At 37.1% G+C, this 27,721-nt stretch overlaps 1 protein-coding gene across 1 annotated transcript; it reads left to right on the forward strand.

Annotated features, from left to right (window-relative positions):
• Window positions 1–579: 579 nt before the first annotated feature.
• TMF1 (TATA element modulatory factor 1) lies at window positions 580–26,987 on the forward strand. The gene is given in 18 exon segments (XM_074284136.1): window positions 580–859; window positions 2,317–3,132; window positions 3,135–3,550; window positions 5,591–5,694; window positions 6,438–6,564; window positions 8,233–8,338; window positions 10,133–10,275; window positions 10,478–10,644; window positions 11,201–11,357; window positions 11,867–11,959; window positions 18,165–18,321; window positions 19,727–19,919; window positions 20,429–20,498; window positions 20,737–20,829; window positions 21,708–21,827; window positions 23,594–23,746; window positions 24,284–24,409; window positions 26,734–26,987. Coding segments are annotated over 18 exon segments (3,327 nt in total). The 5' UTR covers window positions 580–717; the 3' UTR covers window positions 26,878–26,987.
• Window positions 26,988–27,721: the final 734 nt, after the last annotated feature.

A 27,721-nucleotide genomic window follows, 5' to 3' on the forward strand; every position in this document is an offset into this window, starting at 1 on the left:
TTTGCCGGGTAATTCTCCTATTCTCTAACAGAGAATTGTGGTTTCTTAACTGAAAAGTTTCCCCACGGGAGGGGGGGGGGTTTGTAAAGCAGGTCTCACCCCCATTTTATAGCAGGGCCATCCGGCAGTTTCTGACTTGCCTTTGACACTCGGCCACGGGGCTTTTGACAACACTTTCCGGACGCAGATACTGTGACCTGGTTGGGGGAGGGGTGTGTGGGTGGGTGTGCTTTAGAGGCAGTTGGGGAAGTGACTCAAGTCCCTGGGCCGGAGCTCGCCCGCGGCTGGACTCTATAACCGCCGCCCCTCGGGCTCCATAACTCGCGCCTCCCTGGGGCAATCCCCGTGCCGGGCGCTGGGACGCGGAGAAAAGCGAAAGCTCCCGCTCCGGGAGGGACACGCGGAATCTTGGCTGGTTCGCCGGCGCCGTCCCGCCCGCCGTTCCGGGTTGCCTCGGCAACCAGAGGTGACGCTTGTCTCGGAAGTGACACAAGACTCCCGCCTTCCCGCTTCCGTCTCCACGCCCCAGAAGTTAGTTGTTGTGGACGTGGAAGACTTCCGCGCCTGCGCAGTGGCGGCGGCGACGGCGGCGGCTCATCTCGGGAGCTGTAGGCGGTGGTGAGGGGTTGCGTCCGGGGGGCCATGGCCGCTTGCTGACCGCTGACCTCGGTCCGTGAGCCTCGCGGGGAACGGCGGGGAGTCCCGCAGGGCGCGGACATGAGCTGGTTCAATGCTTCTCAGCTGTCCAGCTTCGCCAAGCAGGCCCTGTCCCAGGCCCAGAAGTCCATCGACAGGGTCCTGGACATTCAGGAGGAGGAACTCGGCGCGTGGGCCGAGGCGCGTCCCTTCGGGGATCCCGGTAAGCCAGCGAGGACGAGGGTGGCGGCGGGAGCCCCTGTCACTCCGACAGCTCCCGGGGAGCGTCTCCCGGGGCCGAGGCCCGGCCCTGCCCCCCAAACGGCCCGGCCCGGGACGCTGGCGTCCTTCCCCCGGCCTCCTGGGAAAGGGGACAGGGGACGGACCCTCGTGACGTGGCGGAGGGCAGGCCGGGGCTCCCCGGGGTAGCGGCGGGGGGCGGTGTCCGCGGCTTCCGCTACCCCGGCCGCTTCCAAGTGGAGTCCGCAGGGAGGAAGAGTCCGGAGCTCGCCCGAAGCTCCCGGGGACCGGGTTTGGCCTTAGAGATGAAGGTGGGGGCTGAGCCTCCTTCGGGACGGCTTGGAGCGGACAGAACCGCCCTGGAGCTCCGTTTGGACCCTCCCCGGGATCCCCTGTAAAGCCGCCATCCCCCGATTTTATTTACGACCCCCCAGTTTTAGATTGAATTGGGAGCCTGCAGGACCAGTTTACTTACTCCCCCCCCCCAAAAAAAAAAAATCCAAAGTGGATTTCGGTTCTGTTTTGAAGTGCGCTCAGCTCCGTTGGAGGGGGAAGCCTTTTTAAAGCCTTGGTTTGGGGAGGCCCGGGGCTGCTGGAGTGGAGGCGGTTCTGCTCTTCTCCCCCGAGGAGACGGGACTCTGGGGGACGCAGACCCTCCCGGCTGGGAGGGCCCTTTGTTAAAGTTTGCGGCTCTCCTCGGTCTCCTTGTAACCATTAATCCTCATCGGAGCTCCTTTTAAACCCTGTTCAGATGTGTGTGGTTCGTTTTCTCAAATTCAGAAAATGAGGGACCCTTCGGGGCGCGGGCGGTGGTCCAGGCTTCACTGACTGCCAGTCCCACGGGGAGAGCGCGGTGGGGGCAGGCGCTCAGGAGGTTCTCCTACCTCCCGGACTGTGCTCGTCCCGTGTTGCTCCGAGGTGTCTTTGGTTGACATCTTGGACAGATACGCCCACATTTACTTTCACATAAAAAAGTGACATCAGTTTAACAGAACAAAATTACAAGAAGAAATTTTCGAGATATTTTAGATGATAAATCTATTTTCCAGCACTGTCAAACCCTTCAGAAGCAGCCACTTTTATGTAGTAGATCTTTGCTTCATAGTTTTCTCTGTAGTGTATTTCTGCTAGGCTCTTTTACTAGAAAATGCTTTATTGTGTGGCTTGAGGACTTAAGTAATTTCTCGTTTTCTTAAACATGGGCCTTGATGTATAAGAAATTATGGAATTATCATTTGTTCTAGGGAAGCGTAGTTGTCACCAGAATCCTGCCTGCATTTTTGGAGTTTTTCTTCCTATTTGGAATTGTGAAGTGTAATTAGTTATTTTTAATATTTTGGAGATTGAGCTGAGGCAACTTGACTTATGATGTTGTTCTTTCTTTAAATGATTTAAATCTAATATGCCTTTTTTATGTTTCTCATTCTTTTTTCACAAAAGGTAAAAGTTCCCCTGTAAGTGGAGGATGGGATACCTCCACCTGGGGGTTAAATTCAAATACAGAACCTCAGAGTCAACCAGTAGCATCTCCTAAAGCAATTACAAAGCCAGTTCGGAGAACTGTTGTTGATGAATCTGAAAGTTTTTTCAGTGCCTTTCTCTCTCCAACGGATGTGCAGCCAATACAGCAGAGCCCAGTGGTGTCTAAGCCTCCGACCAAGTCACAGCGACCTGAAGAAAAAGTCACAAGCAGCAGCCTGCAGGAACCCCGGCCGCCAGGACAGACAGAAATAACTGACTTAACAGAGGCAGAAGTCGCCGACTCTTCCCTTCTGCCTCTTCCGGAGGACTTGAAAAGTCATCCTGCTTCCTTGGAGAAATTGGAAGTGGAGACTCCAGCAGCTAATGATGAAGTCAAGTGTGAAGAGAGCAGGCAGGATGCTGCTGAGAGTAAGGTGTCAGCTCTCGGTGTGAATGTAGCAGCAGAAAGTACCACTGAGGTGAACGCTTCTGTGGAAAGTGCATCCAATAGCCAGTCTCCTGTGGTAGAAACAAAGGATCTGGTTTTGGATGCTAAGGAACAGAAGCATGAAGATAGACAGAGCAACACTCCTTCCCCTCCTGTCAGTACTTTTTCCTCAGGGACTTCGACTACCAGCGATATTGAAGTTCTGGACCACGAAAGCGTCATCAGTGAGAGCTCAGCAAGTTCAAGACAAGAGGCCACAGACTCAAAGTCAGCTCTCCACCTGATGCAGACCTCCTTTCAACTTTTGTCTGCCTCTGCCTGTACTGACTATAATCGTCTAGATGATTTCCAAAGCTCACAGAGAGTTGCTGCTCCTCTGATGCTTTTGAAAGAATAGACTCATTTAGTGTTCAGTCTTTAGACAGCCGGAGTGTGAGTGAAATAAATTCGGATGATGAATTGTCAGGCAAGGGATATACATTAGTGCCTATAACAGCTAATTCTTCAACTCCAAAAACGAAGACAGCAGAGGCTATTGAAGGAAAATCTGAAGAAGAAAATGAAACACTGGTTGTACCAACTGAAGAAACTGAAATGGAAGAAAGTGGGCGAAGTGCAACTCCTGTGAATTGTGAACAGCCTGACATCTTGGTTTCTTCTGTACAGACTATTGAAGGACATACGGTTCCAGAAAAGGTGACTGGGCGAAGCCAGGATGTTGAAAATCAGGCAGAAGTACCTTCTGAGAAGGAAGATTTTTGCAAGGTAACTAAAATGTGGAAATTATTTTGTATAACATCTTATGATGATTAAAGTATCTTATATACATTTTTGGTATTGCATAATTTTTGATGGTGTCTGAAAGTGGATGTTTTTTCCCATTTACTATTAAGAATTTTGATACCTGAAGAATATTAAGTTTATGGTTGAAATTTCATGGGGAAAAGTACTGGAGGAATAGATTAATATTTCAAAATATGGTTAATAGTTGCCTGACTATATATACATTTATGCCAGATTGCCTCTTCCATCCAAAATGCTTATTGTGTTGGCATTGTTTATGCACACCAAAAAGCATCACATTGGATTGTTTCCTTCCAAAGTTAAACCTCTACCTCTTTCCATGCAAAAGGAAGATTATGAGACACATCAGTGTGAATTCTCTAGATTTTTTTTTTTTGTCTAAAAATAGTTTTGATGTGTTGCTGTATCTATTGTCAAATTTAATAGTGATGTTGACATTTAAGTGAAAATTGGTAAGTCTATGGATTTGTATAGAGATAATCTTAATAATCTTAAAGTGCTGTTTACCAGTGTCCCATTATGCCTGACCTTCCCCCAAAACTCTTGACACAGGTAGCGCAAGTAGTAGTATTTCCATTTTACGAGTGAAGACAAAGAGGTTATGACCTGCACATGATCACATTCCTAGTAAATATAGAAGTTAGGAGTCGAACCTAACTCTCCTCATTCCAATTCCAGATTCTTTCTACTCTGCCATATTTCTTTTAGAGACTAAGAACCCCCCAATTTTCTAGTAACACTAGCCAATAAACAGGTCATAATGGGAGAAAAGAAAATAAAAAATACAAATGTGGTTTAATTTGTGCTAAAATGTACTGATACCAATCTTACAGATAATATATCTCATCTTTTATATGATAAAAATGAATCCATTGAATACAACCAATGTGTGATTCTACCTGTACGCTGTTGCACATTATTGATGTGCTTCAGTTTGTTTCTGTTACCTGTGGTGTAATTATCGTGTATAATAACTTGCATGTGGATAAGAAGAACATAGGTTAGAAAGGTAACCATCCAAATTCAGAGGAGTGTGGAAAATCTAATGAAGAGGTCACAATTTGGGATAGTAGTATGTACTTATAATCTCTGTTACTGAGGCATCTGAGGCTTGAGGGTACTAAGCAGTGAATATGTTGAGTGTCTTCCCCATAAGTCTAACTTCAGTGTGATGAGTTTCTAGGAGGTTATCAGGCTTCTTAAGGAGGTGAAAACTGGCCCAGAACAGAATAGACTAAGTCCAAGTTTCCATGCTCAAATACAGTGGGATCCATCATTGTAAGTGACTGCTGTGCTTCCAACTAGTGCCAAATAGGGAGATCTTATCTTTATGAGGAAAAAAAAGTTAAAAACGAATGGAATTTTTTCATGAGCAATTGCAGGTTTGATCTCTCCTATTATTTTTGGATGTGATACTTTAGTTTCTGTATCTTTAAATGGACTCATGTGAATTTTAGGACTTAAGTGAAGATGATGTCCCTTAATTGCTGTTTAAAGCTGTTTATTTTACAAATGTGAATTCTCTAATTCTTTCAAGTGTGGGAGGGTTTGTTGTTATTGATTCCATTAAACACTTATTTCAGCAGTTGCAATTCCTATTTATAAAACATTAAAGACCAGCTGATTGTTTTAATTACTTTTTGGTCATTTAAAGTAATAAATGATGCTAAACCTATCCCAAGCATGAATCAGGAAAGAGGTTTTCATTTGTATCCTTCTACAGAAAAAAAAAAAAAAGTTGATGTCATTGCCATAGCAGAAGTGAAGAATTAATATATTATAGATGTCATTATGACTGTTTCTGTGTTTCCAGTGAGTGACTTATTCTGATGTGTTCTAGAGATGATTGTTTCATATTTTTATTTTTAATATAAATTATCTTTTTGGCAAGGAATTACATATTATTATGTAAGATTATTATACAGTGGTTAGAATATTTTAATTGTATCTGGTATATATAAGTAAAAGTATCAATTTTTTTGTATCAATATTTTTATTTAGACAATTGACCTCCTGAATGAAAAATTGGAAAAAAGGGAAACCCAGTTATTAGCCATTAGTAAGGAGAAAGCAGCTCTAGAAGAAGCTTATGATAATTTAAAAGAGTAAGTAATAATACAAATGAAGTATTAGTAGTGACTTATTTTCAAAGCCTACCCTTAAAATAGTTGCTGTAGTTGCATAAAATACTTTGTATAGTATCCTTTTTCATAATTTTGTCTTTATTTTAGCTTTTGCTTCACAATGATCTGATGGATGATAGTTGATTCCAAAATAACTGATAGGTTTATAATCATTTGTTTTTTGTTCTGAATTAGTTAGCATATCTAAATTTTCCTGTCCTGAAATGTCAGACAACATTGACTTAAATCATTTTAATTTTTTTTTATTAAAATATTTCTTTTCTCTGAGAACAGAGGCATTTTGCAAGAATTTTTTTTAGTTGTATTATTGATGATTCCAGGTAATGTTAATAATAAATCTTAACATGTTTGTAAAAACAAACAGGCTAAAATATAGCAGTTTAGAAAAAAAGTTTTGCATTCTTTTTTTTTTTTAATTGGAGAAAGCTGAACCTCAGTCACATGGGAAATTAGTTTTTAACACTTTTCAGATGTTATACTAAATGGGAAATTTTCAGTAGTTGATAAATTTTCTGTGTAAATTATATTAAATTTATGCCATGTAAAGTAGATTTTTTCCCTTTAAATTTCATATGCCTTAAATTTAATTTTTTTAACTAACATCTAGAAACAATGTGACCTTTCAGTTTAAATGTTGAACTAATTATGTCATCTTTCCATAAATGTATAATTGTTCTCATTCTTAAGTAATATTTTGTATGTAGTGAAATGTTTAGAGTCAAAGAAGAAAGCAATAGCATTTCATCCTTGAAAGACGAATTTACTCAAAGAATTGCAGATGCAGAAAAGAAGGTTCAGTTAGCCTGCAAAGAAAGAGATGCTGCTAAAAAGGTAATTGATGTTTTATTAAAATTGTTACAGTAAACTTTTTAGAGACAAAACCTTTGGAGAAAATAGGAATAGTTTTGGAGGTTAGAGCAATGTGAGTTTAAAGGGTTAGAGTTCAGGCTGTTAAATCTCACATCTTAGGTCATATATGTGCATGAAAAATTGCAACAGATTAATTAGGACTATTACTAGAACTTTTCCTCTGAGAACATGGCTTGGTAGGTAAATGGCTTATTAGTTGACAATAGGAATTTACTATTCAAGTACAATATGTGTAAGCATTTTAACCAGTTTTAGCTTGTTTGAAGAAAAGCTCTATGTAAATGTAGGATTTTATAATCAACTTCAGTTTATCTAGCTTCTGTCTATACAAGAATTTATGTATTTGCTTGGTTTAAGTACTAATTAAGAAAAAAAAATCAATCTTAGAATTGTAGGAAGGAGGTCAAAGGTATCATGATTCAGTTTCTTAATTTTATAGGTAAGATCAGGAGAGGTGGACTTGATTCAGGTCACCCTCCTAATTAGTGGCAGAGTTGAGACTGGGGTGATTCAGCTGCCTTTCATCTGGTGATGAACTATCTCAGGATTGTTTTCAATCTGTAGTGTGTCTGTATTTTATGAAGGAGATTCAGTTACTGGTAATTCATTGTAAGGTAACATGCATTTGAGTTTTGTTTATAAAAAGAGGAGAGGGACTGGCCCTCTTATTTTGCTGCCATAGGGAGCCTCAGGAAGAGGACATATTTATCTAATTCAGATCAGTATCTCTGTGGCTTTTATTCTTAAAGAATTGCCAAGAGAAATGCCAGGTGAAATGTCCCCCAGCCAGGATGCTCAGAAGTAGACCTAGAACTTCATTGTGTTTGCTTTAAAGGCCTGTTCTCTGCAACTCCTGAAGACCAGCTGCCCTTTTGTGCAAGTGCAGAAACTAGTCTTGGGAAGAAAATCAAAGAACTTAAGATGTTCATTTGAAAAGTCTTTCAGATGTACAGTTTACTTAAGAGAGAAATAGCTCACAGTTGGGATGTGATGATAATTTATTCAGGAGACATGCTTATTAAGTGTCTGCTGTCCTGGGCCTGTAATAGGTGCTGGAAACAGAAATGGAGCAGACCTCTATCTCGAGGATCTTTAATTCCAGAGAGATTCTTGCTGAACTTTGTTCTCAAAGAGGACCATGACATCGGGCAGGGGCTGCCATGACATGCAAGTGAATTGGGATAGGAGGGATGTACAAGATCATCTGTCTCACTTTCCCCTCCAAAGCCAGCTGGGTCCAGTGGTCAGGTATAGATCAGGACTACTGGAGATGGCCCTGGATGCATTCAAAGCTTTTTCAGGCTCAGGTCTTCAACAGTTCTGGGTGTATAAGGAAGGGAGGAAGTGGTGGTACCTGAGCATCCTGGAAAGAAGTCAGGGATCCTGAGAGGCGATATGGGTGGAGTTGTGTCAAAAACTGTTAATGTCTGCTTTTTTAGTTTTTGCATTTGATATGGCTTTCAAAGCTTTTTCTTGTATTTAGCTTGGGGGAATATAAGTTATTTTGAACAAATTTATAGTTTCTTAGGTAAATTTGAATGTATTTAATTGCCCTGATTGCTTTTGAAAAAAAAAAAAAAAGGAAAGTGGTCATTTAAAAAATACACATAGATGATATTTTATTTTTAGGAAGTAAAAACTATAAAAGAAGAACTTGCAACTAGGTTAAATTGTAATGAAACGGCAGAACTTTTGAAAGAGAAAGATGAGCAAATAAAAGGATTAATGGAAGAAGGTGGGTATGTTTAATATGTTCATCTGACTTACATTACTCTTAAATTGTGAAAAGGAAAATTCCTGATTGGCATGTGATCAATCACTTTTTCCCATTAGAGATTTTTGAAACCTGGGAGATCTGGGCAAGAGAATTAGATGTCAGTTTATAGTTTGTAGAGAAAGTCGAGTGTTAAGAGATGCACAGAAGTAGAGCAATATTCAATCTTCTTTGTTTTTTATTCCTAGAGGACTGATAATGTAATTCTCCAAAGAATAAACTGCCTTTTGAAGAACAAAAGTTTATATCAAAAAGCTATGTAGTAGGTTTAAGCCCTGGCATATGAGCAAAGATTTTTGGGATAGTATTTCTGTGATGCATTTATTTATCTAGTCAGCTATATGTCACAGTGAAGAGAGTACTGGACTTAGAAGAGTTAGGAAGACCTGATAGGGCAAGTCATTGAACCTCTATTTGGCTTGATTTCCTCATCTGTAATATGGGGTGATTGTGAGCATCATGTGAAATATTTGTAAAATGCTTTGCTGAACCTTAACACTAAGGCCATCTTCCCTTCTCCCCCTCAACCCCCCCCCCCCCAGTATTTTTATCTAATTCATTTTCACAGTTGTGTTTTGACAATGCATTTCAATTCTTTTTATTTCTTACTCATAGATAATTGTTTTTCAAAATTACATTCCTTTACAATTATATAGAAATTTATAGACAACATTGGGATGAAAGACTTGTGACAGGATAATTTGTCCTAATTAGAAATTCTAAAACTAGAATGTGTCCAAAATGGACTTTGGCCCCAGCATCTTCTTAACAAAAGAATGATGGATGTTTGGTGGACCCTGATGACATCTTGGCTTCTTAAAGGAAAAAGTTGGAGGAGGTTTAAAAAGCCATATTTAAAAGCCATTTTTTTGAGTTAGTGGCAAATGTAGACATAATTATTTATCTCTTAACTCAGTGCTTCAGAGGTGGATCTTAGGTCCATCAGTCTTAGATTGAGAGCTAGAAAGGAACTGAGACTAGCCAAACTCCCTTGTTTTACTGATTTGGAAATGGACCTTGAGTCAGCAGATCACTTGCCCCTAGTCTCACAGGTTTTAAGTATCAGAGCTAGAATACACTCTCAGGTTCACTGACTTGAAACCCATCATTCTTTCCACTGTACCATGTTGTTCGATAGACAGGTTATGGAGTCCAGTGGATCTAGATTAAAATCCTGATTTGAAATTTATGATGATAGGTGAATCTTTTAATATCTCTGGGCCCATTTTCCCATTCTACATTGTTTATGAGATAATAATAATGATAGTCTTTATCACTAACTGCCTCACAGGGTTGCTGGAAAAAGTTTTTGTAACTTTTTAAACACCATATAAATGGGTTCCTCTTAATTTTTTTTTTTTTTTTATTTTTCCCTTTTTCTGAGGCTGGGGTTAAGTGACTTGCCCAGGGTCACACAGCTAGGAAGTGTTAAGTGTCTAAGACCAGATTTGAACTCTGGTCCTCCTGAATTCAGGGCTGGTGCTCTATCCACTGCGCCACTTAGCTGCCCCCCATGGGTTCCTGTTTCAAAATATTTATGGTGCCCTGACCTCCTGAAGCTCTGCTAGTCATAGAATATAATAGATTTGTGAGGGACCTCATTTTATTATTGAAAAACTAAGACCCAGAGAAGTCAGCTCATTTCTCTCAAATCACAGAGACAGTTACAGATTCACAATCAGGACTCTGTACACTAGATGAGTTTTGGAGACTCTTCATTGTTGTGCACTTACACTTTTTTCCTTCTCTTTTTAGGAGAAAAACTTTCCAAACAGCAGCTGCATAATTCTAACATTATTAAGAAGTTAAGAACTAAAGAGAAAGAAAATGAAAACATTAGTGCAAAGCAGAGTAAGAAGATTAAAGATTTAGAAGAGGAATTGCAGCATTTAAAGCAGGTAGTGATGTTGATTGGCAAAGTTGTGTCTTTTGTTCAGATTGGACTTCAGAAAAGCAATAATGGAAGACAGATTCACCAAGCAGTTAGTGGGCTTTAGCTAGGAAGTGTTTGTGCAGGTTTAAAAATGAGATTCTATGTAATTAAAATTTAAGACTTTTCTTTGTTGTAATTTGAGATTATTTACTTACCTTTTAATGTAGGTTCTTGATGGCAAAGAGGAGATTGAAAAACAACATAGAGAGAACATTAAAAAACTTAGCTCTGTAGTGGAACGACAAGAAAAAGATCTTGGCCGACTTCAAATGGACATGGATGAACTAGGGGAAAAAAATCGAAGTGCTCAGGCAGCCCTGGATAGTGCATATAAGTAAGAAATCTGCACCCATTCACTCCAGGGACTTGTAGGCGTCCCTGACCTCCTGTTTTCTATTGGAAGCCTTTCACTGTCCCTTAAGGGGGGGGAATGTAGGTGCTATCTCTCTGTTAATTGTCTCCAGTTTATTCTGTTTATACGGGGAGCATTCATAATGATTACCATCTTGCCTCTTCCACTGGTGTGAGTTTCCTAAGTGCACGGATTCTCTTCTGTCTTACTTCATGTTCTTAGTACTTAGCAAAGGCCTGGGACATAGCAAGTGCTAGAAGCTAGTTGACTAGCTGCCTCATTTAATAACCCTCACAGCAGAACATTTTATAAAGTCATGGTTCTCAGCATTTGGTCACTAGGTGCTTCTTCTATAAAGCTGCTCTCTGCAAAGGTACTTGATGCTCTTTGAGATGGGTAAGATGTGCCCATTTCAAGCCTTTTGGTACATTTGACATATTTTGGGTTTGTAGTATGACAGGATATGTTTTACTAATAAAAAAATTATGCTTTAGAGAACTTTAGGATGTGTTTTACTAATAAAAAAATTATACTTTAGAGAGCTTGCAGATCTTCACAAAGCTAATGCCATGAAGGACACAGAGGCACAGGAAGCATCTTTAAGTCGAGAAATGAAAGTTAAAGAAGAGCTGTGTTTAGCCCTTGAGAAAGCACAGGAAGAGGCTCGTCAACAGCAGGAAGCATTAGCAATTCAAGTAAGTAACAGAACAATCCTATCTTGTAATTATTGTGATGTTTCTTAATATTAAGAATCTTGTTGAGTAGGTTGACCCAAATAGCTTGAACTTCTGAATAGTAAAATTATTGTAATTCTCAATTCATTGGGACCTATCAAGTATTTTTAATAGTGCTGAGTTAATACCATCTTGATGGACTGAAATGATGTTTGCTAATTGCAAAAAGAAAAAACAAAATTAAATATCTTTCTTTGTGGGTTTAATAAATATTTAGAGATAGGCTCATCCTGAGCACTTAAATAAGCCTTTCTTAACTTACACAGCTATCATCTTAAAATAAATTGTTAAAATAACAGTAAATGTTTGTTGAGTGAATGAATGAGATTAATGCATATTAAGAGAGCAAATTAAAAAAATATAGGGCTTGAAATGTGAAAGATGAAGCAATATAGCATCTTTAAGTAATTCAAATGCCAAAATGTTTGGATTATTGATTGAGTGATTCTAACCTTTTCTTTTTGATGTAGGTGGGAGACCTTAGATTGGCTTTGCAGCGGGCAGAACAAGCTGCTGCCAGAAAGGAAGATTATTTACGTCATGAAATCAGTGAACTGCAACAGGTACTATGGAGAAGAGTTTTTGTAAATAACCATTCATATCTGTCTAACATTTTTCCTTTTATCCTTCCCCTTTATAATGAAAAAATTAGAAAGGTAAATGACTATGAGGTCACATACCTCACAGTGGTAGACCTGGCAAATTCACCTAGTCCTTTGATTCCAATTTTAGAGCACTCAATGCTCTGCTGCTTCTTGAGACTTTTTAAAAAATTTAGTTTTTCTCATCTTAAACACTAAATTTGAAAACAAGTATTTTCATGAAGTAGAACACAGAAAAAAAATTGCATATGAACCCATGAATCTCCCTCCATACCACTTGCTTGTTAAAAAGTATATAATAATTCAACAGATTACTTTCAGAACTCCTGTGTTAGTCCATGATTTCTTTTGGACTTCATTCTGTTTTCTACATTAAAAAAAAAAAAAAGTTTCATTGACTTCTTTTTCTTTTTCTTTTTTTTAATCACCATAGTTACTCTCCCTAGTTAAAAATAGAAGAAAAATTATAAAACAAAAAGCAGTCAAGCAAAAAATAAAATCTACACAATAGCCATGTCAAAAAATATATTTCATTCTGTACCATGAATCCATCAACAGTCCCTTAAAGGTGGATTACATCTGATCAATAGTCTCTGTAAATGAGGTTGTTCATTACTTTGATTAGCATTCTTAAATCATTCATTCATTTTTTTTATAATGTTGTCATCTAAATTATTCTGCTTCTGCTCACTTTTAATCAAGCTATACTTCCTAGAATTCTTTGAAATCATCTCTTCTGTTCTTACAGTGCAATAATATTCCATTACTTATAAATTAAAATTTGTTCATCCATTCCCTGATTAAAGAACACTTCCAGTTTTCAGTCCTTTGGCTCCCCTCCCATTCCCTTTAAGGAAATTTTCATTTCCTTCTATTCATTCCCAGAAATATTCCTTCTTTCTGTATCCTTGTCTGTTGAGTTCAATGTATTTTCTACACCAAGCTCAGTATCTCTGCGTTGAATCTTGTTTGTTTACTTTAGGTAAGAATAAAGTTCATCTGGTGCTTTTTCTCCTTCTCATAGAGTGCAACATGAGATCTACCCTGTTCTTCCTCCTTTTTATACTAATATATTTTTCTTTTGTCTTCCTCATCTTTCTTTTCTTAAAACTCTTGAATTGGAACCAAAGCATCCCAGGCCATCTGTTTTTTATTTTGCTAACCTTTGAAAATATTAAAGTTTTCATGGTACACTTGTTTCTTCTCTACTTTATAGAATGTTAACATTGCCTTATCTTTCAGGTCCTTTAAATTGCTGAAATATTTCTTTCTAGTTTTCTCTTAACTTTCTATTATGCCACAGTTCTTTTTTATCGTCCTGACTCAGTTTCCCTAATTATCCTGTTTTGACTCAGTTTCCCTAATTATCTTGACCTAATCCTGATTCAGTTTCTCTAATTGTTCTGCCTCAGTTTATAATTGGTCTGCTCAACTCTGCTCAACTATCCTTCCCTCCTAATCATGATGATCCAGATAAGGAGAAAGACCTTCTATCTTAGGCATAATTAGAATATTGGGTGCCTCTTCCCACTCTGTAATCCCAATTATCAGATATCCCCCATGCCTCCCTCTCACCCTGTCAGAACCGAATTGTCAGAGTCCCATTCCCACTCTCAGCACCCAGCCGTGCTCTCCCTTCCCACCCCTCCTCCTGCCCCTGAGTCTGAGCCATGTGTATATATGTCATTGAGAACTCACATTGTTTGCTGGATTCTTGGAGACAATAGTCTCATTCAGCCCTGGGACCAAACCATGGATCCATTTGGTCCCAGTATATCTCTCCCTTTTAAATAAATCATTAAATACTCTTTAATCTCTATCTTGCCTCAATTTCTCTGGCATTACATTTCAAGAATATTTGCTTTTCAAAGTTCCTATTCAATTCTGTTCTTTTGATCAAGAATGCTTGAAATGCCTTGATTGTCAGTTTATAGCTTGAGCCCTTTGGATTAGTGTTGTCCAAGATCTCTAGTTATAATTGAAGCTGCCAGGGCTTATACGAGCCCATCTGTGATTCCTTCTATTTTTTCTGTGATATGGAAGCTCTGGATTTTAGCTAGTATAATGTTTGAATTTTTTTTTCCCAGGATATTTGCTAAAAGCTCCCTCTTTCTCTTATCATTTCTCATAGACTTCTTCCCTATTGGCTCTTTCATCCCACTGTAAACTATGATAGATGGGCCTCTTTGTTAAGGAAAACTCTTCTGTGTGCACCCTAGTCCCATCCCCTCACATCTTCTCCAGCAGATCCCCTCACTTGGATGCCCATATTCTTCCATCTGCATATCTAATGGCTTCTTTCCTGCTTCCTGGAAAGCCAGCCAGACCTTTCTCATGCTTAGAAACTTGAACTCACAATCCCCTTAGGAGTTATCATCCTCTCATTCCCCCCCTCTCTCTCCTTCCCTCCTTCTCTCCTTCTCTCCCTCTTTTCTCCTTTCTTAAACATTCTGTATTCTGGCTTCTAATCACATTATTCAATTAAAACTACTGTCTACAAAGTCATTAATGCTCTTTTAATTGCCCAGTAAACTAAGCCTTATCCTTGTACTATGCAGGTTGATACTTTTGATTACCTTCTCCTGGATGTCTTCTGTTTTCTAGGCTTTTCTGATACTTCCCCCTGGTTTTTCTTTGTATCCCTAGTGTTTAGATAGTGCCTGGCATATCTTCTTGATTTGATTTGTTTTGGTTAGCAGATCCCTTACATTTTCTTTTATTTCTATGGATTCCATAATGTTATCTAAAGAAGGAAAAAGCTGAGTGGCAAAATGGAGAAAAAATAGGATTCTAATGAAAAGAGAATTAATATCATGTACCATGTTTTCATTGATGTGGGAATTCCAAGGATGCAGATCATAATCTATCTTAAATCCTAGAGTTTTAGATTTCATTCTAATAATTCTTGCTATCTCATAGAACCATCAATTTCTGTTTTATCTATTCCAGTTTCAGGAAATCCATTATTTTGGAGGTAAAGTTTGCCACTTTTTTCCTAAACTATTTAGTTTTTCAAAATTTTTTCCCTGAAAAATTCTTACTTTTTTTTTTTTTTAAATGTTCTGCTTAATTTTTTCTTAGTATTTTCTTAGTATTCTTGTCCTTATGGAAAATCCATTGTTTTCTTTCTTTCTTTTTCTTTTTTTTTTTTTTTTTTTTTTTGCTGAGGCAATTGGAATCAAGTGACTTGCCCAGGATCACATATTTAGGAAGTGTTAAATGTCTGAGGCCAGATTTAAACTCAGATTCTCCTGATTTAAGGGCTGGTGCTCTATTGACTGCACCACCTAGCTATCCCCATTAATTTTCTTAGTCTTTGCTTATATCTTTCATGGAGTTGTTTTCTCCTTTTAGGCTGGAATTTTGGATATTATAGAATCTACAGTAATTAATGGTGTATTCTGTTTACTCATCTCTCCATCCTTGTTTCTTGAATTGGGAATTTGTGTCAGAATACTGCTCTGCCTATTGATGTTCATTTAGCTGTGATGGGGTTGCTGGTGATTCTTGACCTAGGTCTTACTCTTTTCAACTCTACCACTTGGATGCGTCTGTGTAAAACTACCAGTTTGTTTTAGGCTCCCATGAATATTTGAACTTTGGATGCCTGGTTTTTCAGGGTCCTTTCTGGCATCTCAGTAAAGAGTACTTGGACCCTTGGAGCCCTTAGGCCTGTGTTTTTTTGTTTTTTTGTGTTTTTGTGTTTTATTTGTTTTAATCTTAGTACTAATGCTATTTCTGAGAATCACGTTAGCACTTTCATCTGGGAGGAGCCCTCTTACTCATTCTGGCTAAAATGGTAGATGTTTCTGGCTGGAAGACTGCACTTTGTGGTTCCCTTTTAAATAGATTTCAGGCAGTATTTTTGGAATGAAGAGTAGTTTATAATACCATGTCTTCTGGTGTTAATATGAACCAAAGGATGTTAGCTTTTCTAAAAAAATTGAATTGGGTAGTTATATATATTTTGAGTTCTGAATCATCTCCTTCCTAGAGAGGGCCAGCACTTGATGGAGATATATATTTATATGTCTATATCTACATATCTATACCTACATCTATATCTATCTATCTATGTAGGTAGAGATAGATGTAAAACTACGCCATGCTTACCTGTATTTTCTCTGGAAGTGCATGCCATCTTAGGTTCTTTGTACTTGATTGAAATATTTATAAAACTTGGAATAGCTTCTTCCCTCACAGTTATTCTTTAAATAATATTGCTGTTATCCTTGGTTCTGCTCATTTCATTTTTCATTATTTCATGCAAATCTTTTTTTTTTTCCCCTGAGGCAGTTGGGATTAAGTGACTTGTCCAGTGTCACACTGCTAGGAAGTGTTAATTATCTGAGGCCAGATTTGAACTTGGATCCTCCTGACTTCAGACTGATGCTCTATCCACTGCGTCATCTAGCTTCCCCCTCCATATTTTTTAAAATGAACTTACTTATCATATAGCACAGTAGTGTTCCGTCAGGTCTTAGCTATCTTTTAAAATAAATCTCAGAAAACATTGTTTTAGAAGAAATGGCAATATACCCCTGCAGAATTTTTAGTATAAATATTTTAACATGGAAATAAGCTGCTTTATATATAATTGTCAACATTGTATTATTCACTCTATATGTCTGTCTTATTGCCCATCCTTTTGTATATTGCTTGTTTGAACATTCCATATTAGATAGATGTAGTAAAGGTGAAACTCAGGTTAGTTCATTTTTCTGTCTCTATAAACCTAAATAAAAGATGTAGATGAAGAGATAAGACTATATTTCATTAGCAAACATATTAAATATCTGTATTATGTCTGGAGGTTTTTACTACTAGATGGTGTCCTAGTTGACAGTGGCATAGCAAATAGCTCAATAATCAAAGCAGTGCTCACTCGCATAAAATGTGGCAATTTAACTGAATTTTAAAGGATGGGTATGAGTTAAACAAGTACATATGAAATGGGATGTTATTTCAGCTATAGGGATTAGTGTGAATGTGGCCTTTCCTATAAACACAATGAACCCTCCCATCCCCCCATAGCTCATCATTCTCCCTTATTCCTCAAACCCGCTTTCTTCTCTTCAGCAGGTGCCATGATCCTCCTTTATTTCTCATTTTCTCTCCCCCAACTAGAGAAGTAGTCACTAGGTCTCTCTGATTTTGCCCTCCTCATCGCTCAACTAGACTTTTGAAATGACTACTTCCTCTTTCCATGTATTCTCTTCCTGGCCACTGGTGTGCCTAGAGTACCCGTTGGATCTTGTCAGTCCCCTGGTTACTGACTGCTGGCTCCATTCCTGCTAGGAGGTCCTTCGTTTGGCCTGTTAGAGCCTGGCAGGAAGCCCCTCTCTTTAGCCTTCTGGCTTCTCATTCCTTTCTGCAGACTCTTCTACTTTGCAGGACTGAGGGCTTCCTGCCTTTGACACAAGAGTATGACCTCCTTTCTCTCCATGACTTTGCCTGATCTTCCATCCCTGGTATGTGCATGCTGGTCTCCTTCGCTCTCTAGGAGCTCTAGTCTTCTGTGCTTAAGCATCATCTCTTTGATTAGGCTTTTCTTGATTTTGCCCTCACCTCCATCTATTCCTGTGATCATCTCAAAATCATCTTTTTTTTTTTTTTTTTTTTTTTTAATATATATATTCTTCTTGATGACATATGCTGTTCAGTAAAATGCAAGCTTCTTAAAGGCAGAGGCTTTTTCATTTTTTTTTTTTTTTTTCTTTTTATCTATATTGCCCAGTATGGTGCCTGACATGTGGTTGGTGTTTAATAAATATTTGTTGATTAGTTGATTTTTCTTAAAAATGAAAGTAAAGGCAGGAGTGTGTAATGATGCTGAATGTTCTGAATAATTGTGGGATTTTATTCATTGGTCTCAATATTCTTAGCAAAGTAGTCTAAATCATGCTGTTGAGGTTAGGCTTATCATTGTGAAGGAAGAGGGGAAAAAAAGCATCCTTCAGGGGAGTGTGTTGAGATAGCAAGACAATCTTGTTCTATTTTGTTATTTGTATGTTGGACATAAAAAGGAGACACAGTTCTATCTCCTAAACATTATTTATTGGGAAAAGTTTGTTTCAATATGTAGAAATTTTCCTATGAAATTGTCATGTTTGTTATGAATTTTGTTGATACCAGTGGTAAATGAGATAAAAATTTCATAATCTAGAGACTCCAGGAAGCAGAGAATAGGAACCAAGAACTAAGCCAGAGTGTGACATCTACCACAAGACCACTGCTTCGGCAAATAGAAAATCTGCAAGCAACTCTGGGAGCCCAGACGCTGTCATGGGAGAAGTTAGAAAAGAATCTCTCTGACAGGCTTGGTAAGAAACTTTGACTTTTGTGATCAAGTTAACAAATTGGAGAAGTTTGAGGGAAATAATAGAATGACAGTTGGCTATGTAGGGTATGTGAGTGGAGCTATGAGAAGATTTCAGTTTGTTTATTGCTTAGGCATCCCTCAGAGCTTGTAATGAAAGGAAGTGGTGTTAAAACTTAGGATCCGACTGCCCGGTGTATTGGAGCCGCAAGGTGGTACAAACGTCCTATGATTATTTTTTCTTCATTGACATTTCACTTTAATATTACTTCCTGAAGTTGTAGATCATAGTCTCTCACTGCACTCTCATCCTGAGAGAATCTTGTCTTCATTTTCCTAGAGTTGCTCCATGGGGCTTCCCTCAAAGAGGTTCCAGAGGCTTTATTTGTGTGCTTTTCGTGTTAAGTGTGTAAGATGGGTGCTGTGTCTGCTGCCCTGTTTGTCTCCCTGGCCAGCTCCCCTTTTCGATGAGAGGGAAAAAGACTGATGCAATTTCACTGATAAAGGATTCCAGATAAGGTCTGCTCTGAGAAGCTAAGGAGCGTACCCCGGCCCATACTCCTCCAAGGAGTGCTGCTTGATTTCTTCCCCTCTGCACTAGGTTCAGTGCCTGAGTTACTGTGTTACTTTTAATCACTGAAAGAGCAAGACGATTTTACAGCTATTTACTGCTCTAGTTTGCAGGTATTGGATGGGAATTCACTGTAACTGACTTAACATTTTTTTATGTCCAGTTTATCTCCATTTACCTTTGCAATTAATATCACATAGATAATTCTTTCATGTCCCTTGTAAAACTTTTATCCTCATGAATCTTATTACTTGTCTACCATCTGCACTTGATAGTCAACCTTCTAAGGGCCTGATTAAGTGTGATGGGACAAGACCTCCAAAGGCCAGGAGAGTACAAAGTTGGAGGAAAGTTACAGTTACAGTTTTACCAGGGTAGCTAAGCCTAGGGATACTCCTAGGTGTATCAAAACTAAAGACCTCTCTATGGATTTGGACAAAACATTGTTTATATGTAATGTATCTGCACAGAGATAGCACATGTCTGCTTTTGTGTTATGAAAATACATTTACAAGTTAAATTTCATTTTACCTTTATTATTCCTGGCTTTAGGCAGATATGTTCCATGAAAAATTTGCTCTGATGATGTACAGAACATATAAAATTGAGTCACTGTTGACTGTTAAAGTGTGAATTTACTTTTAGGGCAATAACAAAGAATCCCTTTTTAAAATAATTGTCCCTGGCAATAATATGGTAAATTGAAAATTTATGAAATTATTAAATTTTCTTTTATTGTCACTAATACTGGGCTAGGCATATTATAATGTGTATAGAATCTTGGTGTTCCAGAAACATTAGAAAGAGGAGGTGATTTTCTTTTGTTTCTTGTCGTCAGGTGAAACCCAGGCTTCGTTGGCAGCAGCAGTAGAGAGGGAACGTGCTGCTATTGAAGAGCTTCTTAATAACAAGATGCAGGTGTCTTCCATGGAGTCCCAGAATAGCATCTTGAGACAGGAAAATAGTAGGTTTCAGGTCCAACTTGAAGCCGAGAAAAACAGACTACAGAAATTGGAAGATGAAAACAGCCGGTGAATGTCATCTTTTTGAGCAAAGCTTTATTTTTTTCTACAAGAGATAGAACCCATTATTTGTTGATCTAGGGAACTCCTAGATAAAGAAACTCTTTCTGCCAATGCAGGTGGCACTTCTTTGGGACTTTTAAGGTTTGGTGCATTGTCTAAAGCCCTGAAAGGGGCTTGAATTGCCTGGGCTCTCACATGATGAGGCAGGCAGGTCTTCTTGGCCTCAAAGCCACCTCTCAGCCTCAGTGCATGTGTTTCCTCTTGTTTTTAAGTGTTTTGTAATAAATTTAGAGAGGGCAGTGAAGTAGGACATAGCCTATTTCTGTTTTGCAAGAGTTTTTAAAATCTGTTGAGTTGTTCTGAATTGAGCTCTTGTTTTTAGAATTTCAGCTCATTAATCAAAAGTGGCCTTTTGTGCACTCACTGAAGTACTACCCAGCATATATAGCAAGTTAGTAAAACTTACTTTAAAGTCTTCTTGTTGTTCCTCTCAATGTTCTTTTGGCTTACTCTAGGTACCAGGTTGAACTAGAAAACTTAAGAGAAGACTATGGGAAAACCCTGGAAGAGGCTCGGAGAGAAAAGGTAGAATCTTTAGGGCTCCGCTACCCTCAGTGTGACTAGGTTTGGAGACTGGGAGGGGAAATTGGGAGGAATGGTGCAGAAAGTGACAGATATGAACACTGCCAGATCCCTGAGACATGATCTATAGCAGTAAAAGGGTCCTGAGTATGTTTTTGTGCCCCTAATTTTATCAGGTTACTTTTATATAATAATTTGAGATCCCTTCAAATAAATAATTAAGCTTTATTTTATTTTTTAGACATTATTAAATAGTCAACTAGAAATGGAGAAAATGAAGGTCGAACAAGAAAGAAAGAAAGCAATTTTTTCCCAAGAAATGATGAAAGAAAAGGTATTGCATTTTGTTTGGCCAAATCATTGTTTAGGAATTATGTCCAATCATTCATTTTTTAATATTTTATTTTTCTAATTACATATGAAGATGATTTTTAATATTCATTTTAAAAAATTGAACTCCAGATTTTCTCTCTTATTTGCTCTCTCCCTTCCTCCATCTTTAAGATGATAAGCAATTTGATATAGGTTACAGATGTGTAGTCAAAGCATTCACTCTTAAATAATTTAAGTATTGATGTTGAAGTGTCCTGCTACATTACCAGAAGTCATGGAAGTATTGTTTGGAAGCTGGCAGGTTTGGTGGAGAGGACCTTCTTCGGAGTTAGAGGACCAGGCTCAATTGCGTTTTTCCTCTGTACTCTCTGAGGTTCCTTTGAAAAGCCTTTCTAGTCCTTATATGTAAAATGAAGAGGAAATTGAACTGGAACGTCCCCAAGGACCCGTCTAGTTTTGAATCTGTCACTAGCTGTCACTGCACCATTCTGATTCACAGTGTAGTCAAGACAGTATTGAATTTGATCATAATTTAGAACTTCTTGAATCCGGATTAGCATGTAAGCCCTTCCTGCTGTTACAGTTAAAATTTACTTTGTAGTTGGTCCAATAGAAAAAATTCCTTTTTCCCCAAAAACCTATAATATAATGCTAATATAAATCCCCTCAAGTCATGTAAGTAATATTTAGTAATAGTTTAGTTGTATTATATGTAAAGGTAAGATGATGTTAAAATATGTCCCTTTTTTTGATAGCACTTCAGAAGTTTACATTGTCTTTTATGTGAAAATTACTGGGGTTTTTTTTGTTTCAAAAACTTAATAATTTATCTTTTCTTTTTTCTTTTTTCATCTGAATTGGATTTTTTAATTTTCAAAGGAGCGTAAGACATTTTCTTTTTCAACACTAGAAACTGTTTCCAGCACTCCTACATTATCACGTTCTAGCTCTATAAGTGGAATTGATATGGCAGGCTTACAAACATCATATCTTTCCCAGGTAATGGTTAATTTCTTACTGTACATGTACTATACTGTACATGCTCCTCCTTTGCTCCTCCTTTTCCTACACATGCCTATTTCTTATTCTTCTTGGTATGATTTAAGTTGGGGCAAATGTGCCTGTAGTCAGTGATATCTTAAGTTCATTCTTCAAAATAAAATTCTAGGAAATTGTAAATAATAATAAGAATGGAAAGTAGTTTTTTTAACTGTTCACATGAATTATTTATTCATGTATATAGCTACATTGATAATGCTTAAATAAATAATATGCTGAGGCATTTGATTGGGGTAGGTAGATATCCAAGACTATGAATATGTGATGAATGGTGTGCTCTAGACTGTATAAGTATTGTAGAAGTTCATAGAATAGAAAACAAATTGTGTGTGTGCCAAAATCATTGGGAAAATCACCAGAGAAAAAGAGACTTTGAGCTGGGTCTCAAAGAATGAGAAGGAATTGGGTAAATTGAGGAAAGGTTGAAAGGCATTATGATTAATTTTGCTCAGATGCAATTAGCTTTAGAAAAACAAGGAAGTATGATATGTCTGGGCTGTGGGCCAGTTAAAAAGGTGGATTTAATTAGAATTCAGGGTTTGAGTTGAGGATTATTGGGAAATGTAGATTCGAAAATGGCAGAGGGATCTTGATTTGATAGATAATTAGAGTCTTTGGAGGCTATTTTAATAAGGAATCAATGAAGGAAGTGGTTGTTTTGAAAAATTACCTGGCTGTGATAATATTTAGGATAAATGATATGGAAAAGAATTGTAACCACGAAGATGAGTTAGAAGGACTAACTGGATTGGGGCATAGCTGTGATACAGGAAAAGGAATTTGAGACATTTTGAAGGAAAATTGTATAGGAGTTAGGGATTACAGAGGATGATGGAGAGGAAGAGTTTCTACCTTTGGAGACAAGAAGAATGGGAGCACCAGTGACAGAAATGGAAAGATTTAGATAAGGGAGCCATTTTGGGGAGAAAAAGGTGTTTGTCAAATCAAATGCAGTATTTGAGGCGATAATGGAACATCCAAGTGGTAATAGGGAACTGGAGCATAGAGATGTAGAGTTGAGTGATATTCCCAAGGACGAGATAAAAATTGAAGCCAAGTGGGGATAGAAACTTCTTGGAAAAAGTCACTACTAGAAAGCTGAGAAAGATACTATTGATAGAGGAAAAAGAATTAAGCATAAAAACCAAAAGAGAGTGGAAAGCTTCTAAGTAGGAATCGCATCCTTCCTGGAACTGCTGAATTTATTTGTATTCCCAGTTAGCTATAGTGAAGAAATAGATAATATTCCAAACATTTGAAAAGATTACACAATAATGAAATAAAATTTAAAGTATCCTATGTATAAGAGTTCCTTTCTACTATCTGGCAGGTGCTATTAAATATTGTGGAAAGTAACTAACCATTTTTAATTTAAGTCTTTTACAAGTTTAGTTTAAACTTAAAGCATTTCTTGGAAGTGAGAATATATCAATACTTTATTTCTTGGTGATTAAAATGTGAATAATATTGGAATATACATTATTGACATATCCCTGTTGAAATGAGAAGAAAGATATTCAGGCTCAAATAGAAAATATTTTCTATGTATCAATGATGATCATCATGCCTTCTGGAATTCAGCAAGTTTCATAGAAGGAGAAATTTAAACATATTTTTGCACCATGTATCTGAATGTTTTTTGTGGGTGTGTATATGCATATTAAATGTGTGTCTAATCTTTTTTTTTTTTTTCATAATAAACATAGGATGAATCTCAAGATCATTCATTAGGACCAATGTCAGTGTCAGTAAATGGAAGTAATCTCTATGATGCTGTAAGAATGGGAGCAGGATCAAGTGTTATTGAAAATCTTCAGTCTCAATTAAAGCTAAAGGAAGGAGAAATTACTCACTTACAGGTAATGATTAATCCTAAGTGTGTATCAAATACATGTTACTTTTTAAAAAAATTGATATAATCAGCAGAAGTTAGTTTCTATCTTCTCAGAAGCAAACTTTCATAGAAATATACCTTGGATTTTCTGCTTGAATATGGTTTTCTGATTTTTAAAAAAGTATGATACCTCACTGTGGTATGGAGGTGATTTCTGGACTTTTGAAGGCTCTTCCAGGAGAGGGACAAGCAAGTTTTACTGAGCTGGAAAGATTTCAAGTTAGCCTTTAGGGAAACCGATTGCTAAATTGGGAAGACTCATTACTAGAACACTAGTCACTTGATGAAATAAATGGCAATGACAATCAATGAAAATTTTTAAAGATTTATCATTCAAATTGTGTCTATTGCCAAGCAGAAAAAATGGGAATTCTTCATTTATTGGCATTTTCTCCTTTAAAGTTTTTTTTTTAATCAGATACTTTTCTTTGAAAATATCATCTCAATAATTTTTCTTTTACAGGTAAAGTATTTTGATTTGTAGTGTTTGTTCTCTTTGTAGATGGAAATTGGAAATTTGGAAAAAACTCGCTCTATAATGGCCGAAGAGTTGGTTAAATTAACAAATCAGAATGATGAATTTGAAGAAAAAGTGAAGGAAATACCAAAGCTTCGTGCACAGCTAAGGGTAGGCGTTTTTAAAATTTCAGATTTACACAATTGATAGCATTTTAAACATTATGACATTTGGAACTACAAGCAATTTAAAAAGGACATTTTAAAATTTATAGACATTATGTTTATTGCATTCAGTTCTGGCAGTGGGTGGATATAATTTAATGTGTTTAACTCCAACAGAATTAAGTACTTCACTTTTTAAAACTGTTTGAAATTAACCTTAAATTCATGCTAAAAATCACACAAATCAAAGTGGCAATACAGAATACCACCTCCTCCCCCATGCATAATAAATTATTCAATTATCTGGGGAAGAAGATAGAATCCAAACAATTCAGACAGTTGCCCAAACTTTGCTCCTTGATCAAATATCACAGCCACCACAATTTCTGCTTTTTCTGTGGTGAGTCTTCTTTACTGCAACAAGAAAATAAATATGACTTAAATCATTTAATACTATGTGAATATAGTGGAAGCTAAGTGGTGCAGTGGATAGAGCATCAGTCCTGAAATCAGGAGGACCTGAGTACAAATCTGGCCTCAGACACTTGGGCTGTGACCTTGGGCAAATCTCTTAACCCCAATTGCCTCAGCAAAACAAACAAAAATACTATGTGGATATATACCTCATATATAATGTGTTATGGAGAAATGATAGTTGAGTTTAAGTTTTGAATTTACATGTGCAAGTAATTGTTCTTTCAAAAAAAAGCAGCATTATCTCAAAAAAAAATGTTACATTTAACTTGGAAATCAAATGAAATAAACTAAGCAACTTGAAAAATTACTGTTACATTGCAACAGAAATTTAAAAAGAATATTTTGTATATCATTTTACATTTTCATAGTAGTTTTTAATGATGTGTATTGGTTTTGGTCTAGTACTTGAAAGGCAATGAAAACTGGGTACCTTGTATCATCAGTTTATTGCCACTAGGTCTGACCTTACAATTGCCACAAATCTATCCATGCTACTTTTTGGTAAAGGTAAAATTTGTTTGTACCTTAAATGGGAACAATATTTGTGAAATTCTCTAAGCGTAAGTTACCATGATTTATTTCTAAGCTATTGCAAATACCAGTAAATGGGTTTAGGTTTAACTGAATTCTTGGGCAGTAGAGATGATAGTTCTGATATATAGATTGATAAGTCTTTTTCTTAATCCATTTCATGGCTAAGTTAATTTATACTGGGCTTGTTCTATCCCAAATGAATTATATGTGTGTGTGCATATATTTTTTATAATAGCTTTTTATTTTTCAAAATTCATGCAAAGATAGTTTTCAGCATTCATCCTTGCAAAATGTTGTGTTCCAAATTTTTCTCCCTGCCCACTCTCCATTCCTCCTTCCCTAGATAGCGAGAAATCCAGTATAGGTTTAATGTGCAATTCTTCTAAATATAATGAAATATATTTTTTTATGAGCTCTGCTTACAGGAGACAGTGATGAAGAACATACTGATATATCTACATACTGTATTAAAGTTTGTAAAGGTCTTTCTATACCTTAGTAAAACCTTCATAACAACTCTGAAGGTTATTATTGGTATCCCCATTTTATGAATGAAAAAACTGAGTCTTATTAAGGTTACATAGCTTTTGCTTGGTCCCACATCCAAGTATATGTTAGTGGTAGTATTTTAATGTTCGTTTTCTTAACTCTTCAGTTCAGTATTCACTGTATCAGCTATCTTGTACCCAGCATTAATGGGATCATGGGAAAAGTTCTAATTAGAGAGGCAGATGGCCTAAGCTGGAGTCCTGGTTCTGTTGTTATAATTAGCTTTCAAACTTTGGGAAATACACATTATCTCTCTGACCTGTTTCTGTTTCATTGATTTGGGGTGTACTCTTTTCACCATTCTAGGTCACAAGATGGCTTCTGACTGTCCCTCTAGCTTGAGATTGTGTGACATAGGGGTCTGTAAGGGGTTGCTAGTGTAATCACCTGAGACTCACTCTTCTGGTGATGAGGAAGATTGGTCTAGATTAGACCTTGGATGGCAGGGTATCCATTACTTGCCCAGGATTTGCCAAAGTTTGTTCCTTGGTCTGGAAGAACCCAGGATCATCTTCTCCTATGACCAGTCATTAAAGGAAGATTCAGGGAAAAAAAAAGCCAATATGTTATTAGAAAAAAGATCCTTGAAGGTCTCTTCCAGCTTAGATTCTAATAGATTGTAGTCGGCCAAAATTTTGGAAAGGATGATGGATGGATATGATGCTTGTCCTTTGTAGACTGTTGGCATAACTTGTGAAACAATGATGGCATGAATCTGTTTTGAGATATTTACTGTAATGATTTCTAATATGTGAAAAATTCATTTTGTAGGACTTGGATCAAAGATACAATACTATTCTGCAAATGTATGGAGAAAAAGCAGAAGAAGCAGAAGAACTTCGGTTAGATCTTGAAGATGTGAAAAATATGTATAAAACTCAAATAGATGAACTCTTAAGACAAAGGCTGAACTAAGCTGGTGAAAAATAATTTTATAGTGCATCAAAGGAAAAATTGACTATGTAAATGCAGAATTCTAATAACATGTAAATTCTATTAAAGTATTAAAAAGTGATTTTCTTATAGAATTTAGAAGTTTGAAAGATTGTTTTATAACATGTAGTACTATTTGGAGTTAAGTTATTTGGTGCAATATCTGAATTTTATTTTTGAAACAATTTTCTCTCTTTATTTACAATTAATTTTAAAACACCCGATTTTATGTCTTGACCAACATAAAAGTTGATTACTTTGCCCTCATATCAGTAAATCAGTCTATAATGAAATGTTATGGAAGAATATTATAGAATGGAATTCATATATATATTGTAGATATATAATATAAATATATCTATAATTTATATGTGTGTATATAATGTATATTTTGGAATACATTGCTCATTATAGCCTTGGAATCTTCGATGTGATAAAATCTTTAATATATCTCATCTGCCACTCATGAGTATGTACATATGTGTTGGACTAAAAAAAGTTACTGACCTTGAGTTGTGTTGTTAAATCTGGCATTATTTTTTAGAAAGTATAAATCATAAAGACTTGCTGTCTGAAATATAAAGGGCAGATAATTCAGACGTGGCTTTTCTTTTTTGATCTAAGCATGACTCCAGTCTGCTCTCTGGTGAATTTCATGTTCTCAGGCTGACATTGGCATTCTCACTTGATATATGGAAGAGTTATTTCACCAAAGTAATAGGATTTAGTTCTTTAAAAATGTCCTTTTTTTGTAGCCAGCAAAAGAGAGCTCTAGCTATTTTACCTTTGGTTGAGCAGAAATTTACCTGTAACTGTAATTTTAGTT

Source organism: Sminthopsis crassicaudata, chromosome 1 (assembly GCF_048593235.1).
Source record: "Sminthopsis crassicaudata isolate SCR6 chromosome 1, ASM4859323v1, whole genome shotgun sequence".
Classification (NCBI taxonomy): Eukaryota; Metazoa; Chordata; class Mammalia; order Dasyuromorphia; family Dasyuridae; genus Sminthopsis; species Sminthopsis crassicaudata.